At 40.8% G+C, this 17594-nt stretch overlaps 2 protein-coding genes across 4 annotated transcripts; one reads left to right on the top strand and one right to left on the bottom strand.

Annotated features, from left to right (window-relative positions):
• Positions 1-3086: 3086 nt before the first annotated feature.
• On the top strand, positions 3087-7997 carry sgo1 (shugoshin 1). Of its 3 annotated transcripts, none has more exons than XM_044172510.1 (10): positions 3087-3247; positions 3446-3600; positions 3835-4028; positions 4173-4225; positions 4319-4383; positions 4705-5559; positions 5673-5804; positions 6523-6693; positions 6937-7126; positions 7219-7997. In XM_044172510.1, the coding sequence occupies exons 2-10, from the start codon at positions 3456-3458 to the stop codon at positions 7376-7378; spliced, it is 1965 nt and encodes a 654-aa protein (XP_044028445.1). In that variant the 5' UTR covers positions 3087-3247; positions 3446-3455; the 3' UTR covers positions 7379-7997. The 3 variants fall into 3 exon arrangements, with proteins under 3 accessions (XP_044028445.1, XP_044028446.1, XP_044028444.1); XM_044172511.1 differs by having other exon boundaries at positions 3835-4043; positions 7006-7126; XM_044172509.1 differs by having other exon boundaries at positions 3835-4043.
• A 182-nt stretch (positions 7998-8179) lies between these two features.
• On the bottom strand, positions 8180-17558 carry kat2b (K(lysine) acetyltransferase 2B). Its single transcript, XM_044172508.1, has 18 exons — positions 16860-17558; positions 15684-15810; positions 15366-15511; positions 14838-14924; positions 14547-14728; positions 14269-14460; positions 13995-14098; positions 13726-13851; positions 13050-13183; positions 12291-12499; positions 12077-12203; positions 11865-11975; positions 11249-11392; positions 11043-11157; positions 10882-10912; positions 10460-10523; positions 10287-10371; positions 8180-9712 (listed from the first exon to the last, which is right to left on the bottom strand). The coding sequence occupies exons 1-18, from the start codon at positions 17058-17060 to the stop codon at positions 9519-9521; spliced, it is 2379 nt and encodes a 792-aa protein (XP_044028443.1). The 5' UTR covers positions 17061-17558; the 3' UTR covers positions 8180-9518.
• Between the last annotated feature and the right edge of the window lie 36 nt (positions 17559-17594).

The following is a 17594-nucleotide window of genomic DNA, read 5'->3' as shown; positions in this document are numbered from 1 at the left end:
AGCCGGCTGTAAGGCATAATGACCAAGCTGCTCCCCACGGAGAGTTGATTTTGTGTCTGGGGCTCAGTGCTGCTCCTCCAGGTTGGTTTGTTGGCAATGCAGTCAGACATTGGTCTTCCTCACACTCATAGAAGGAAAAAATTGTCATGTTAGAGTTCCTCTGCAATATTGAAATCCATTGTGGAGTGTTCCAGTTATGGTAATCACTGCACTCGTGCACGAGGTATCCCCTTTAAATATTGTCAACTTCTTAATTAGATGATTAATTGTGTTACAATGTGGGGTTAAGAAGGCATTTGAGTCATGCTTTGGATGATAGACTCTTAAATCAAATACTGATTGTCAGCCAGACTAGAGCTAGTGTGGTGCTCGCTGAGGTTTAATACAAACACGTATACCTGCTCTTTTAGTTTCTGTGGTGCCAGAGAATTAGAATAAATTGCACATTAAAATCATAAGTAACCACTGCAATTTAGAAAAAGGGGTTTCAATTAAGGCTTACGGGAAATTTGGAAGAATAAGCTCACCACACTGGATAAAATTGTACTGTATTTCTTTAATATAAACTATTTAATTTAAAAAAAATGTTGATTTGGAGTCATTTTATTGATATAGGCATTCATTGTTTTGGTTTGTTGGTAGTATAATGTTGCTAGGTCTCCTGGACTATTTTTACATCGAGGATCTTAATGCAAATAAGCCTTGGACTTCACTGTGTAATCCTTGACATTTTTCATAGATGTGTATGATTTGATGTCCTCCTTCTTGTAACGTCAGATAAACTAAACTAAAAAAGCATGTATGAAAACATGATGTAGGTGGCTGCCTGGTCATCTGTCCTACAGTTTCCCATCAATCTGAGATCCATAAAACAAGTCATAATTTGATTTCCGGAGCTGTTTCTGTCTTAAAGGTTGCTTAGGGGGTTGATGATTATCAACCTGTGTTATGATTTCATTACCATAAATTGAGAGTATAGCACCATACGCACATTTTCCATTTTAAAAAGTAGGGCTGTGTATTCTTGGCCCCAGCTGAGGCGAGTGCACAGATTAGAGCTAATACTTTTCATCTGGTTAAAAGAGCAGAGGATCTTTTCATTGGCCAGTCAGACTGTCTGGACAGCAACGGGTGAGACTGAGATCTGACTGGACAGAGATTAGTTTATGATCGCTTAATAATGATATCAGTGCATCACATCAGTAGATAAATAGACTTGTACTCGCTACTGTTTTACAAAAAAAGGCAGTGTGTTGATGTTTGTAGTCATCTGTTCTTTGCATCTACATGTGCCCTAATTTCTCTGGCTGCCACAACACTCACTCTATTTTAATTTGAATCAGTCCATCCTATTCTGTCTTTTTCCTGTACCTATGATAATAAGTTTCTCTCTAGGCATTTGACAAGTGGACAGTCAGGGGTGGCATGAAATGACTGTGTGATGGATTTGTCCATTAAAGCAAGCTGAGATAAAATCTGTGGAGTCCCTCTGGCTGTCTATCGGCTTCTCTCCCTCCTTCTCTGTCTCTCTCTTTTTCTCTTTAATACAGACAAAAAAAAAACACTCACACACAAAACGCACCACTCACTATTTCCCTGCTGTGAGGCAACAGCGGTAACATTTACTTGCTTTTAGCAAGAATAATACACCTTTTAGGTAAACAGAAGTGATCTTATTATTAAAACAGTGAGTCATTACAGGTCTGTATGGCTCACTTAGTGACAGAACGTCATACCTATAACACTTATTCAGACCTCTAACCCATACTAAAAGTGCACACCTATTAAAAAAAAAAACGTATGATGTTAGCTGCAGTTTAGGAGGGATTTTCAACTGTAATAAAATGTTATCAATTTTGTTTGTAATAAAGCTTAACTGCTACATATCCTTACCTAAGCAATATGGAAATAATCCCACTGAGAACGTACAAAGTGGCCAATATTTGTGTGAAAAATTCAGCTAAATCAAAAACTGTCTGTGTGCTTTACTCAAGGGTCTCGCCCGAAAGTACATGCCTGTTTCACAGCTGAGGCGCGCTGCTGAAGTCATTTGTTTTCAGTGGGTGACACTGACAACACCCAAGCTTTACCAAACCCCATCTGTAGCCTCAATATGCCATTCAGTTGGCTGTCATGAACACTTTCTTGGATCCTCACTGACAGAAGGTCCAAATGGATGTTACATTAGCTGCAGTGCCATGCAGGAAAGGTGCAAGTTTCTTCCCTGCACCCTGCCAAGTTAGACATGCCTGTTTGACTTTGAGTTGGGAAAGTAAATGAGATCATGACTAGGAATTCAGTGTAATCCAATATTTACAGAACATTTATTGAGCAAACTGTGAGAAGGGTAGGAAGGGGTACTTATGACATGGAAGCAGGGTGGCTTTAAGAAGGTTGTGTGTATGCATGAAGCTATATGTGTGTATATAGGCCCTATTTTAAAAACAAGATAGGAGTCTGGACACTGGAGCATAGTGTCACAAGCTCAAATTAATATTTGCATTCCTGTAATAATTGACTTGCTTTCTGAGCTACTGTGTAATCTATTTTTGAAAGAGCTGAGAGGGAGTTTCAGAAAAACCTCAAGGAATATAACTCAAACATTGCCTATCAGTGGGCTTTTAGATTAACACAATTATCAGCTCTATCCACATGCAGCAGAGCACTTCAGAGCACACTCAAGCGCTTATCTTCAGCAGTCAATTATAAATACTCAATTAGTCATTTTGGAGGGGCTGAATGAGCCTGACCCTTGATGAGTATTAATCTAATTTCCATTTACTATACCTCCATTTCCCATTGGTGCATATTCTCCACTTAGCTTAGTTTGTATCCTGCAGACAAACAGACAGACAGGAAAAGGGGAAAGGAGGCTGATTGAAATGCCAAGAATTATAATTAGATATTTGGTGTGCTGTGTGGTAGTCTACTATTTAGTCTCGAAGGATCAGAATATGCAGACGAATAATGAATACCAAATCAGTTACATCTTCACTGCAAGGAAATGTACTTCACTTTCTGCTATGCATTAGCGCCATCTAGCGAACGGTAATTTCACTTGGAGGAAGTGACGTCGTTTTTAAATTCCTACCAATCAACAGTCGCGGCTCAGAATTCGAACGTCAACTCGCGGAGAGGGTCGGATACTGTGATAAAATGGATTGTTTGGTTGCCTAACTTTACTCAATAACGCATTTTGTTGAAGCGATAATTTACATACCAAAAGCTTGGCGATATACACATGCTGGTAAGCTTAATTTTACGTTGCCTTCAAACATGACGTCAGACAGCAGCTAGTGAAGATAGCTTGTTAGATTGATTTAAGAGCGAGCTAACCTAGCTAGCACGTTAGCTTAGTCATATGTTTTGGTAATGTTTATCTTTATGCTGCGCTGTTGATAAGTTAGATAATGTAAAAAAAAAACTATCTTTGAACTAATCAAAGATCCTGAGCCATGGTGAGAGAACGAGCCCAGAAGAAGTCCTTCCAGCAGAGTCTGGAGGACATCAAGGAGAGGATGAAGGAGAAGAGGAACAAACGGCTGGCCAGTGCCTCAGCTCCCAGCAGAGGACGGTCCAGAATGATAAACAAAAGCAGTGGTAAGGAAATGAGAACTCATCGTGCACGGCAACAATCACACTTATGATTAAACGTTACTTTTAGGACTTTAACCGCAATTATCGTTACCGAAATCAAATTATATAGATAATGTAGAGTTAAAGGATACACTTGTAATTGCCAAACCATGGCATGGACAGATTAATATGTGCAGAAGATGTTGACATGAATATGAAGTTTTGCCTTAAACAAGCAAATAACATGTTTTCTCCCAGTGGTTAACTCCACCCACACCATCCTGAAGGGTGTCCAGGTGAACAACAAGGCGCTGGCTGTAGGTCTGCAAGCTGAAAAAGAAAAAGTGCGGCAGGCCAATGCAGTGATCCTGCAGCTTAAAAGGGAGCAACAGGCCCTGTTCCTTCACCTGCTTCTGCTCAAGAGGAAGCTCAAAGAGCAGGAAGCTCTGGCAGTGAGTGCTTCACAGGTACGCCTAGGCGACCCGTGGTCTGTCCTTTGTTTGTTCCTTAACTAATTCTGGCTAACATGTAAATGAGTTTGAAGTACTGCGTGCCATTGTAAAATAAATATCTTATTTCTTTGTGTGTTGATTCAGACTAAACCTCCAAACATCCTTGTTGAACCCCAACACCATGTGGATTCTACAAGGTAACTTAAAAAAAAAAAATCATCACATAACATTTTTGACATCCTTTATCTGAGTTTTATGACTGTCAGGATTTATTACCTCTCAATTTACAGGAGACAGCGGACCAGCCAGCACCTTGATGAGCCCATTGTGTGCAAAGCCTCCCCAATTTGTGCAGGTATGCACACACACACACACACACACACACACAATCTAATATTTCAGGTAAATATTAGGTATTAGCCATTATAATGAACTTATGGTCAGCTGAGTAGTTTTATGCCAAAAAATGTTTTTAAGTAACTTATAAGCATTCTGCCAAGAATGGTATTCTTAGATGGAGCCACAGAACAAATTTAAATATAGGCTGTTCTTCAGATTACCTAGTTGACTAATTCTTCAAAGAAATTGGAGGAACAAATTACTTTTGAACATTACTACATGTCTGCTGTTGTGTACTGGTCTAATGATAATGTTGATTTTGTCCTTTTCTTCACAGACCCTCAGCCCACTGAAAAGAATGCACAATCTGAAAGTGACAAGCAGGTTACCTTGCCGTCTACAGTGGGTGTGAGGCGTCGCTATGCAGACAGAAGAAGCAGGAGGAGGTCTGAGCGTGTGCAAGAAAAGAGGTCGTTGATCGCAGGCTCGAGTGCTTTAATAGCAAGTCCTATTCACAGTGACGATAGAAATCCAAATCGGCCACAGCAAGCAGCAGAACCAGATTTAGCAGACCCTGTTGACACTGAGGAGTTTCAACATTCTACTCCTGAACCTGTCCCACCCAAAAAAAACAACCAGCAGCGGCCCAGCAGGAAACAAGCCCAGCAGCAGCCCCGCACCAAACCCGAACCGACTGCACGGAAACCAGAGAGAGGTCGAAAACCAGAGCGTGCCCCATTAAAGAAACCTTGGGAGAATCCCAAACCCAGAGCCCGCTCCAAGAGTCGGGACCGGTCAGCCACACGGGCCAAAACGGCACCTCCATCACAGGGGAACAAACTCAACACCTCACTGGGATTTAATGACACGTTTGACTTTGACTGTGAAGAGACGGTTCACGTCACACCGTTCAGGGCCAAGACAGAGGACAATCAGTCGACCACGCCCATCAGCGAAGAGACTCAACCAAGAGGACAAGCCCAAACTGAAGCTTCACCTGAGGTTTCCAAACTGAATGAGTCCAGCTCATCATCACCATCTTCAGAATCAGAGGACAGCCTTTATGTCCCACAGAAGACCAGACAGAGACAGACTTCCCCTGACAAGACCAAAGTGATCACCACTCGTAGAGGCCGGCCCTTTAAAGTCGTCAGACAGAAAGAAAACATCCCTCCAAAACAAGAGATCTCTGGTGAGCTTTTGGGCTTGTCATTCTTATCTTCAACTTCATGTTTAATTTGTTGTTATTCTCTTTATTAGAGTTTAAATGGTTATAATTAAACAATTTATTTCATTGTTTTGTAGTCTTTAGAGATGAGGAGTCAAGTCCTAAGGCTGGAGAGCCTGAAAAGGAAGAAGCTCATCTCCATCACTCCCCTGACTCTAGCTTCTCTAACAGCCTTGACCCAGCGAGGTCGGGACAGGAAAATCACCAAGGTGAGCAAATGTTCAAGAACATGCTGACTTTGTGTCCGGTGTTATTTATATTGCTCAGGTTCTAATGCCACAGACGAAAACATGGTGCTGATATTAATTTATAGTGCGTCTGCATCAGGGTGTAGTATTTAGGAAGTAGTAAGAAGGAGGCAACACATTTCCCTTTTTATATAGCTATATACACATATAGCATTGTCCATCATGCAGTGTCCTTCCTTGAATAGTGGATGAATGCACTTGTTTTGGTAGGATGTTAATTTAACAAGTTGAGTATTTGCTGGATTTCTTAAAGCTACATCATGAAAATATGAATTACTAACCGTTATTCTAAAAATGATATGATATAAAAGAGGTGATAAAATAAAGTGCTTGCCTTCAGGCAGTGTGATGTCAGCAGATGCTTTTATAGACAGCCATCTGTTGGCCAGACACATCTGACAAGGAGTTTTTTGTCTGTCTGTCATATTCTTGTTGAATGAATGAATTTTAGTCTTCATCAACTAATTGCATCTTATGAAATGAGAAAATAAAGCTGGTCTGGTGGTATCTTATTGTCTCATGATGACCTTACTGTGATATTTTCTGTGACCTATAACAAAGACGTCAGGGTTAATTGTTTAGAAAATTGTTGAATGCCTCATTTTTTGGGCTTGAGTGCCTGTTTTTGCTGAAGGTAATTTGTTAAAGATGGTTACACGTGTTTGTCCTGGTTTTTCAGAATCTCGCAGAGGGGTTATTGAGAAGGACTGCTTGCTCCCCGTCAGCCCTCTGGTTGAAGCTGAGATGATGAGAATAGACAACGTCCTGTCCAATTTTGGAGATTCCTCCTGTGACGCACCCCCACTTTTACCACACCACACGCCCCAGATGGTCCGGACGAGCAAGAAACGTACGTTTATTTGTCACTCCTAAAACCTGCTTGATGAAATAAAATCTCACAGTTCGACAGCTAAAAGACAAGAGCTTTGTCACTGAGCACTTGGGAGGCTTTGCCAGATCACATTTTCATTGTATTGTCACTTCTCTTTGCGTTTCATTGCACTCTGGGTTTTAGCTGCTCACTGGTGAATTAATACATACAACTCCTGTTTTCTTTTCCTTTTGGATCACATCTTCCTTCACATTTCTACAGGTGGGCTTGGTGTAAGGACAGCGGGGCGGGGCTTGAGTCTGTGTGATGTGACCAATCTGTCCCCTGCAGCTCATCACAAGTTCTCCTGTGGTGGCTCACGTCCCTCTGATGCCCGATGCTCCACCCCTGTTCCTGCTCGCAAGCGCCGCTGCACCATGGTGGTGGACTACAAGGAACCCACGCTAAATGCGTAAGTTCACATATTGATGCTGCTCTTACTGTAAGTGATTTACGATGTTTTTTTACTGTATGAATGCTACAGTCACATTTCCATCTTGACAGGAAACTTCGGCGTGGAGACAAGTTCACAGACTTGCAGTTCCTCCGCTCACCTATTTTCAAGCAGAAGTCTGGCAGGAAGTCTGTGCAGAAATCAAGAAATTCCATGAGCAGCCAGCAGCCATTTGAGAAGTACAATGAGTCATTTGTTGGATGTCGCTGAAAGCAGCTACCTTGTTTGTCCTCTCTGAACTCTGAGTGTTGGCTGGCATTGTCAGTGATCATTTTGTCTTTGACTCAAGGTTTTATTTCTCTATGTGATGAAGAACTACTGTGATCAGTTTTAGGTGTTATTTTTTGTGACTTTGTTCACTGCTTATTTTGCAAAGCTTTAGTCTTTCTTCTCTCCTCCATTTCTCCTCGTTATCTCTAGGTAAATGTAGAAATTTTCTGAAGATGGCCAGATTTTCCAATTTTATGTCATCATCTTACTTAAATTCTGTGTTTTTATAATAAGATCCTGAATGTGTATATTATTGTCATCTAATAAATTGTATCTCCTACTGTGTGATATTTACTGTGACAGTAAATCAGTTCTTAATTTGCTCTATTGCGTCATACATTTAGTTTATATTAATGGCTGTGGCAGAATGGCAATGAAATACAATTAATGAATATGATGAGCTTTATTGGAGGGGAGTTTGTTTATCCTGACAGGCTAACACATCAAAGTTGGAACTCAGGTTGTGTCAGGGTGTTCATGTCTGTCTTGAATAGTTAATAATAAAAATCATTTGAAAATGAAGCTTGGCTGATGCAAATAAAAAGAACTTACAACAATGTACCATGATTATTTTTTCTAGTGGTAAAACAGGTTCCTCTATTGACCTGAGAGGCTCCTTAAGAGGCACATAAAAAGCTGTGTCCTGTCATGTTTGAACTGAAAACAATGTATTAGGACTAACTAACCTTAAGACTAGAAAAATTTTTGATGTTCTTGAGTTGAAAAACTACAGACACTAAATTAGCTTCACTTCTGTTTTATTCAGTCTATAAAATAGGCTAATACTATGTCATTAAAACCAATTGTACAAAGAGCATGAAATAATTTTTCCAGACATATTACAAAATGTATTTTTTTCCTAAAGTTTGAAAAGTACAAACACCTTTTTTACAAAACAGCAAAACTACATAGTATTGCACAATCTTTTCATTTATCTCCAAAGTATAAAGTTATCAATCTCCATCTGCAGGACAAAAATAAGAAAGAATAAATTAAGACCTTGTCTTTAGCATAATTCTTTTAAATTACAGCACATAAATAAGAATAAACTCTAGATAACTGAATTAGTCCTTAGTCAACAGCGGTCATTTATATGGAAAACAGAAGGGCTTATTTATGTTAACTAATACTTGGAAAAATAAAAGTGCATTTTGATAGTCAAAGAGCCCTATGCGGCTTATGGAAAAAAAGATTATTTTTTTAAGTTCTGAAACAAAATATATGTTATATACACATTTAAAATATACAGTGGGTATAAGTGCTTTCAAATAATTAAAATCTGTACAAATTTAAAGTACGTATTCCTCTTTTGGCAGGATGAACTCATCACAGACAAACTTTGACCTCATTAACGCTGTGCACACTCACAGGAACAGAGTTAAACAGACAGGAAAACCCTGAACTCTCAGTCACGCTCCTCACAGGTAACACTTGTGTAATGACTTAATACACTGTAAGATGTGGTTACTGCTCATGACAACTCTACCTGAGTCAACTGAGGATGAGGCAGACACTCAAAAAGGCAGGGGATGAAAGTATGAAAAGAAAGGAGAAGAGATGGAGAGAGACAAAGTAAGGTGTATGGTGAATCTCCAATCAGCTGTCATTCTGTGTTGCCTTTCAACATCTAACACAAAAATAATAATGGAGGCTTTTATGCCCATGTATTACTGTGACACTCTCCACTGTCCTGTTTTTCCATGGGACTCTGGGATACGTGATGAAATATGAAGACACTGCTTCTTTTGCTTAATGTCAGCAACAGTCTCACAGGCCTTCGATGAGGCCTTCCCTTGTGGCCTATCTTTCAGTGTAAATATCAGTTTAAGCTACTGATTCAGGATCTGGACCGGCATGCATCTAACATTAAAAGGGGCGCTGATCTGAGACCTGTTCGCACCTTTTACATTAAGATATGTGTTTCTGAAACCTAACCGCTCCAGAATCAGTAGTCCTATTCTTATCTTCTCCATGCATATAGCTATCTTTTGCATTACCCATAACCTAACCTTAACCATTCATAGTCTGAGGACTGTCTCATCCTTTGTTAAGGTGAGGAGAAACTTCTTCTTCCTCTCATCTACTTCTCGATGAGGCCTGCTTCTTTGATCTTGGTGTAGAAGAATTTCTCCAGTAAGTTGGCACACTTGTAGTACTCGCTCTCTGGAGGGTTGTATTCACGACAGTTGGTGAAGATGCGCTGCATGTCAGCCATGAACAACTTGCGTGTCGTGTAGTACCTGCTCTTCAGACGCTCACTCATTGTCTTAAGGTCTGTGAGTGAAAAAGAAGTGAATTGTATCATTTATACTGCTTTTGAACGTTTGACCAATACACTGTCAAAGGTTAAATATGTACGCTACTAAACCCAGAGGTCTTCTGTTTGTGCACAAAGGACACATTTCATTCTTAATTGATACTACTTGGACAGCAATTATAAATGAAAACCACTGGAATGTGCTAAATGTGATGTTTATTCCAAAAGATTGGCACTATAACTGCCAAATCTAAAAATTAAAAATACAAGTGCTAAAAGATTTTTGAATGGACTGAAACAGTTGGAGCATGGTACACACATACTGTAGAAAGGTTTAGCACTTCACCTTAAGGAGACCATCCTTCAACCACAAGGCACAGCCTCAATCCAGTCTGAAAACATGCGTCTGCACTGCTGATGTGTCCATAAACCTCATCTGCAGTGTCTTACTCCTCACTTCCTTACTTTTCGGAGTAATTTGTTTTTCACATATTATTGTAGATAATTAGGTCTGCTTATTGGCAAGTGTGTTCCACTTTAAATCCTCTGCTCCCTTGTCAGATAACTGTGACCTGTATACTGTATACATACCCATGGGGAAGCGGATGACTTGGTAGTACCCAGGTGCCTCTGTTTTCTTCACTGGCTCCATGAAAGGCCAGGCGTTCTGGTGACTCTAAGACATAAAGACCAGTCTGGTAAGAATAAACTGTGTGTATGTGTTAAAGGTAGTCTGCATGTACATGTGTGTGTCTGTCCCTCACCTTCACATGTTGGAGGATGGTCTTCAGAGTGCTGTACAGTTGATCTGGGTCCTTCAGTTCCTTCCTAAAGTACGATAAGGAACAGAAAACATACAATCGAGTTTGTGAAGTAGACAGTGGGTGTGTAACTGTATTACAGTTACAAGATGACAGTACTGAAAGTGTTTGGTGTGCTATTAGCTAGTTTGACATGTCCAGATATGTTATAACAAGACATTAATATGAGTGATTTTCCCATCCCGTTCGTGCAAGTTTATCAAGTTTGTATTGTTGCTGACCCTAACTTGTGTCTCTGCCTTGAGTCCTCAAGTTAGAAATCCTGCCTTTTGCCATTATGGGGAATACAGTAGCCCAGTCACTGAGTGAAGCAATGGAAAGGCACTCTGCCGAGTTCAAATCTTGTACAGTAGAGTCACACTTACCCTTTGCCCACAGGCTTCCAGCCAGTTTCACCTGTTGGTATAAAGAAACTAAAATTAATCTCATATATCATACTAAGACTTCCATAAATGTTAAATTAAAAGTGATTTTGTAAGAGAAAGATAGACTGCATACTGTAAAGTCAACAGTGTAAGTAACGTACGTATGCCAGGAATGCTCTCAATGGGAATCTGCCGAACTCCTTCCTTAAAACAGGAAAGCCCTGGATAGACTTTTCGGATCTGAGCCTGCTTCCTCTCTATCAGCTTCTTGATGATCTGAGACAAATGAGAAGGGATTAAAAGGTAGTGAGGGCACAGACAAAAACAGAAAACTTTAAATAAGTAATTTAAATGCAAAAGCACACACCTCCTTCTGCTTCTTGATAATAACAGAAAACTCTGTGTAGGGAATGCTGGGGTTGAGCTCACAGCCCATGAGTGTGGCTCCCTCATAGTCCTTGATGTAGCCCACATATTTGGCCTTGGGAACCTTGATGTCCTTTGAGAAACCCTGAGAGGGAGGAGATTTCTGTTTTCTTGCAGCTGTATAAACAGGGCTATGCAATCACTACAAAAATGAGCCCACTTAAAAAACACACCCATCTCATTTTTTTAAATTCATTTTCATTATCAGACTTTCAAGACCATGTAAAAATGACAACATAAAGTAAGTAAAAACACCAGTACAAATGCTGCCAAGTGGCAATAGTTCTACTTGTCTTGAAGAAATTTGTTGAAATGTGTGTCAGTATCTTAAAACAAGGCAGATTCAATACAATTCTTAAAACAAGTTGATTTACACTGGAGACAAGTGAAACCACCTTAATTTAAATGGTAGATTTTGTCCACTTTTTTCATTAAAGTTCATGTAAATGTTTTTATATAAACACAATTAAGAGGTTCAGGAGAGAAGGGGGAGAACGAATATTGCATCACAATGTTACAAGCATGAACCATGCACTTTAATGGTCATAACACGTTACCTGTTTCTTGAAGTAGCCAATGGCATACTCATCAGCGTAAGTGAGGAAGTTGAGGATTTCATGCTTTATGTGATATTCCTTCAGGTGGTTCATTAAATGGGTTCCATAACCCTACAACAACACAGCCAAAAAAAGAAGAAGGCATAAGTCAGAACTGACCAATCAGGTAGCATGAACTCCACACCAAGCTGAGAAACAGAAAGTGCTCTCACCTTGACCTGTTCGTTGGAGGTGACAGCACAAAAGACGATCTCTGTAAAGCCCTGCGACGGAAACATCCGAAAGCAGATCCCTCCGATCACACGGCCATCCTTGATCAGTGACAGCGTCTTGTGCTTCCTGTCAGAAAAAAAAAACAGTACTGTGGTCAGAATCCACACCTCCACTACATCTCTGAAAGTGATGATAAAGTACGGTTACACTCACGGATCAAAGACCAGCCGTGTGATGTACTCCTTGGGCATGCGGGGCAGCTGGTGAGAGAACACGTTCTGGAGGCCGACGAGCCACATCAAGATCCTCTTATTGGGCTTCTGGTTTAGGGAGTTACCGATAACGTGGAATTCAATCACCCCCCTGCGCTCCTCTAGACGGGCAGCTTCATCGCGTGCAGAGTGAGCTGACAGCAGGCTGGTCTGCACAGGAAGGAAGGTATAAAATAATGATGATCACCTTTGTCCCTAACATCATTGTCTCTATCAGAAAAAATAGCTTTACAGAGGTGTTGATATACTTTGTTCTCATTGTCTCCATCAAGTGTGAACAGATTACTACACACCACTCCTCACTACTGCACCTTTACAGAAACGATCTTGGATCTTGGCCTTACAAGTAAATCATTAACAGTATGAAGCATTGTCAGGACTAAGATATTCAAATGTAGTCTAATATATATATTTTATCCTTTTATCTATTATATTTCTTGCCAAATGAAGAACATTATTCTCTCTATAAACCTTATATGACTTTCACAAACATAAAAAAATATTATTTAAAAGCAGTACTATGTCTTGCTAATTTTTAAGCTAAAAATCAGTTTGATGTCAATAAAATGTTCCTATACCCGCCTCTGGCTGTCAGTGGGACAAAGCTTATGTTATTTCTACTGTCTACCTTTTCCTATGTAGAGTTATTTCACTTCATGCTAATGGGGATCCAAACAAAGAATAAAGAATAAGTGGTTACCTCTGGAATAGCGGCCGGGTCGGTGATGGTTGCCATGACTTCATTGATGAGGTCCATGGGGATGTCACCCACCACCCTGGGTCTCTTGTTTTCCTCATGGGGGAGAGGCTCTGAGGGTTTACGCTTTTCTCCAACTGTGATGCACGGACACAGAGGAAGGTACTCATCCTCATTACATGTCTCTTTTACACCTTCTCACCAGTTGAGCAGTGTATCTAAATCCAAACAAGAAGTTACCCAGCATTTAAGGTCAGCTTACTATGAGGTTCATCTCCAGTTGTCGTCTATGCATGATGGCAAAACTGACTTACTTTCAGTATGTTAGGAGCAGTTCTGAGGTGTATTTCACTTTGGTTTCTTGATACAGCTTTAAGGCCAAAATTCAAATAAGTATTTGAGGAAATGGGTTAGTTCTACTTTTTGCTTGTTCCATTTCAAAACAAGACTTCTTTGAGGCAATGGATAGATTTAAAGTAGTCAGATGGAGAAGATGAATCTAAGTTAGCTACTGAGGGTCAGGTGCAAATCCCACTATAACACATAAACACATGGTTTAAATTAAAACACAAGGTTAACTTTACCCTGGTGCTCACTGTTTCCTGTCAGATGTGAGATGTTACGGAGTAACGTAGAATCATTGTAACCTTATGAGTAATTACAGGTTTGACTGTAATACCTGGGTTTGGCTCCAGTCCAGAAGCTGTTTTCCTGGCAGGGCTGACACTGCCACAGGTGGATGGGTCCACTGACACAGGACTGGTGCTGTAGTACAAGGGCCTGGCCATAGGGGGCGCACTGATAACTACAGAGCAACAGAGAGGACATTAATGCTGTAAGAACATGTTTTTATTCATATTCATATATATATCATATTCTTAAGTGACATTTCTCACATGGTCCAAGGGGTAAAGACATAAAGGGTACGTCTGGAAGTGAGTGTGTTACCTGTGTGGATAGGAATCTGCCCTCCTGACGCTCCTGCCAAGAAGTCTTGGCTCCAGATCGGAGAACTATGGCTGTACACCTCCTCCTCCAGCATAGACAGAAACCTGAGCCGAAGGAAACACAACAACCACAACTTTGCTATATTAAAAAAGTTTGTCAAGCACGCGCATGTGGCTTCTGTGTGGTTTGATAATGAGAATGTGTGTGCATGTTGTAGTGTATGAGTGAGTGTCTCTGCTGTGTGAGTTTCTGTATGTTTGTTTGTTTTTCTCACTTGGGAAAGTGTGTGAGGATGAGTGTGCGTTTCTCAGGTGGCAGCTTGTCCTTTTCCTGTCTGGCCTGCTCCAGCAGTTGTTTCCTCATCACAGTGAACACCGAACGCAACAGTGTCCGGCCGAAGATCTGAGTGGTCTCGTACCGAGGTAGACTGTCGCAGAACTGAGGCACGTTGCAGTAGCAGAGCCATCTATAGCAAGGAAATAACTTTGTTTGAACACTATGACTGTCAACAGGTGTGATGCATGATAACAGGGCATCAGGCAGTGGTGCTACCTCGTGTAGTTGGCTTTGTATCCAGCTGCATCATCATTGGGAACCCTCTGGCGTCTCTGGGAGGGTGTCTCCAGCTGCCAGTAGTTGATCTGGTTGAGAAACATCTTGGCTAGCTCCATAATGGTTTGACGTTCCTTAGATGGCAGGTGGCTGAATTTGTACTGGACAAAATTGTTCACCCCCTATTTGGGAAAGAGAAAATGAATAAATGTGTACACACTACAACACTGATTTGTGTTGAATAGTGTTGCTTTTGTATTGCAAATGATGCACATGTAGAAATGTGAATACCTGCTCAATGCTGGGTTTTTCAAATGGAGGACTCTCCTGTGTTTCTAACATCGGTTTACCCATCTGTAGGATGGATTTCCTCAACAGCTGAAAAATAAGCAGTAAAGAGGTATGTTCACTTGTACACAATGCAGGTTGTAAAATTTTGTGTTTGTATATTTTATGAGCATTTATTTAGTAGCACAAAGGAATTGATAAAAACAACAGTATATAAAAACTAAACAGCAGGGATTGTGCAGGAGAGGTATGAAACCCAAAAGCGGTTATAGTACCAAACTCCCCTCTAGGATTTACAATTTATCCTAATACTATGGATATTTCTTTCCTTAACATAGAGAGATAAAAAATGAAGAAAAACTAAAACAAATGAATAGTAATAATAATCAGAAATGAAACAAATATAAACAAACACATAAACACACATGCTGAACACATTAACTATGGCACAGGTGTTTTTTCATATTAGACTTAAATACTGATAATGATTGACTTTTTGATTTGAGCTTGATTGTAAAAGTAGAGGCTTACTTTGAAGAGGGAAAAGTAGACCTGTTTCGTATCAGCATCCTCCTCTTTGTGAACACATGTGTAGAGATACTCCACATCCAGGACAATACCTAAAAGCCTGTTCATTTCCTCCTCAGAAACATTTTCTAGATGGGTCACATGATCACCTAGGAAGAAAAGAATAAACCTTAAAATGGTTGTCACACAGAAAGTAAACCTCCTGTCATTATTATAAGAGTAAAAGTTCTTCATTCATCAGTGGCACCACATACACCCCATACTCTGTGCTGTTTAGTATTATTATCAGATGTAGCTTCTTTCCTAGACTTGCTGACATACCCAAGGTGTGAGAGCAGCTCCGGCAGGGCTCCTGCAGGTTGACTGTGCTGACCTGCTGGTCAGTTCGTGGGGGTGTAGGAGGGGGGTTCTGACTTTTCCAGCCATTACACTTACAGGCTCCCTCAGCCTAGGAAAAACACAGTTTAAATGAATACAAGCAGGAATAAAGATGGGGTGAACCCACTTTATATCAAATTAACCACCTTTTTTATCTGTGCAACATAGATTCATACTCAGCTGTCATAGTGTGAGTAGCAGTTTTATTATCTTTTAAGGAAAAACAGGCACGAATTCTAGACCCGCTCAGTGGAAAAGTGCAAGGAGATAACTTCTGTTATGAATTGGCGCTATATAAATAAAATGTAACTGAATTGACAGGTGGAGTTACTGTTATCAGTCACTTTTTTGATCTATCACATCTGTGCCTAGAAAGTAAACTGTATACTACAGGCACTAAACCTTTTTACCAGTAATGTATTATGGGCCAGCATACATACACTCTAAAACTTGACAATGCCGCTCAGGTTAATGGAGATTTATTATGACTTTGTACAGTATCAGGAGGTGGGGTGAGAAGGCCTGTCACCGTCAGCTGGAGCTGCCACACTGAGCATGCGCCTTGAAACAACAACAAACTCCGCCCCCCAGCAGCTGTCACCCTGTCAAAACAAAGACCCCGTCCCTCTCTGCGGATGATACACTGCATAAACCCAATAAAATCCTCTCCATGTAATACCGTGCGGTGACAGACTGCACGGGGACACTGTAACATTTCCCGTGGAAAGCGTCAGACCGCGCACGAACACACACACTGGGATGCAGCCCTTGTGCACACAGCCAGCTACTCCCAAGTCTGAGCGCCAAGCCAGTGTTTACGTTCACCAACCCCCCACCTAGACAGATAGTAACATTGTACAAACAGCTTGCACCTGGAAGGCCTCTGCTTCAGAGTCGTGGAGCATTAATAAAGCCTGAATTAACTAGATTATTGATGTCGCGTTTTCAATAATTGGTTCGTGCATGCAAAATGAAAAAATGAAGTGCGGCAATGGCTTCCTTTGCTGCGCTTGCATTTTGCAAACTATTGCAACCAAGCCCAGGAAATACCATTTATAAAAAATAAGCCATCATAAGCCGCTAGTTTTAAAAAGTCAGACATCTGCAAATATGGCATACTTTGCAGGATGAATACACTCCGAGTTTTTCCAGTTTCTTTGGCCGAGGTGAGGAGCGGAGTTGCGCCTTCTTCACGGCGATACGTGCGGATCCTCCAGCGGCGCCGGAGCCCTCCGTCCCCCCAGCTCCAGGAGCGGCCGGAACCAAGCCCGCGGCCCCGATGGCCGGCGAACCTTGCTGAATCCCAGCGCTGTCGGCCATGATTCACACCGAACCCCCGACGGGACCCCCGGCCCGGGAAATATTCGCTCTGCCGTCCGCTCTATTCCACAAGCGGAGGATCAGACATGGCGCTCATCCTTATTTTCAATTTCTCACTGTAGGCCCATTTTCCTCCGCTAGGGGACTCAAATGGGATAGGCCAATTCTACTACAATTCAGAGAGGAGAGGTCACAAAATGCAACCATTTGTAGCAAAATTTCAAGGTCAAATGTAATGTGTGGCTTGCTATGCGGAGCCATGTCTGAGCACGCAGTGGCTGGTTAATCATGGAATCATGCAACATAAAGGAATTAGTGGAATTGATACCAATAACCAATATTGTATAGACAATATTTAAATTAATGTCACATTATAACATTAAAAATATAGAAATACAATCTGTTAAAACCCATTAAGGAAAGAAAACATGGCATCCAATCAAATTTAGACATTACAAAAAAATGGTTAAGGTTAAAGGTCAGAGATGAACAAACGGGAAAAAAGTTTTTAATCAATTCAATGTCAAGTTAGGA

Source organism: Siniperca chuatsi, linkage group LG17 (genome assembly GCF_020085105.1).
Source record: "Siniperca chuatsi isolate FFG_IHB_CAS linkage group LG17, ASM2008510v1, whole genome shotgun sequence".
Taxonomy (NCBI): domain Eukaryota; kingdom Metazoa; phylum Chordata; class Actinopteri; order Centrarchiformes; family Sinipercidae; genus Siniperca; species Siniperca chuatsi.
Note: the sequence above shows the minus strand (reverse complement) of the source record. Positions and strands in the feature narration are given on the sequence as shown.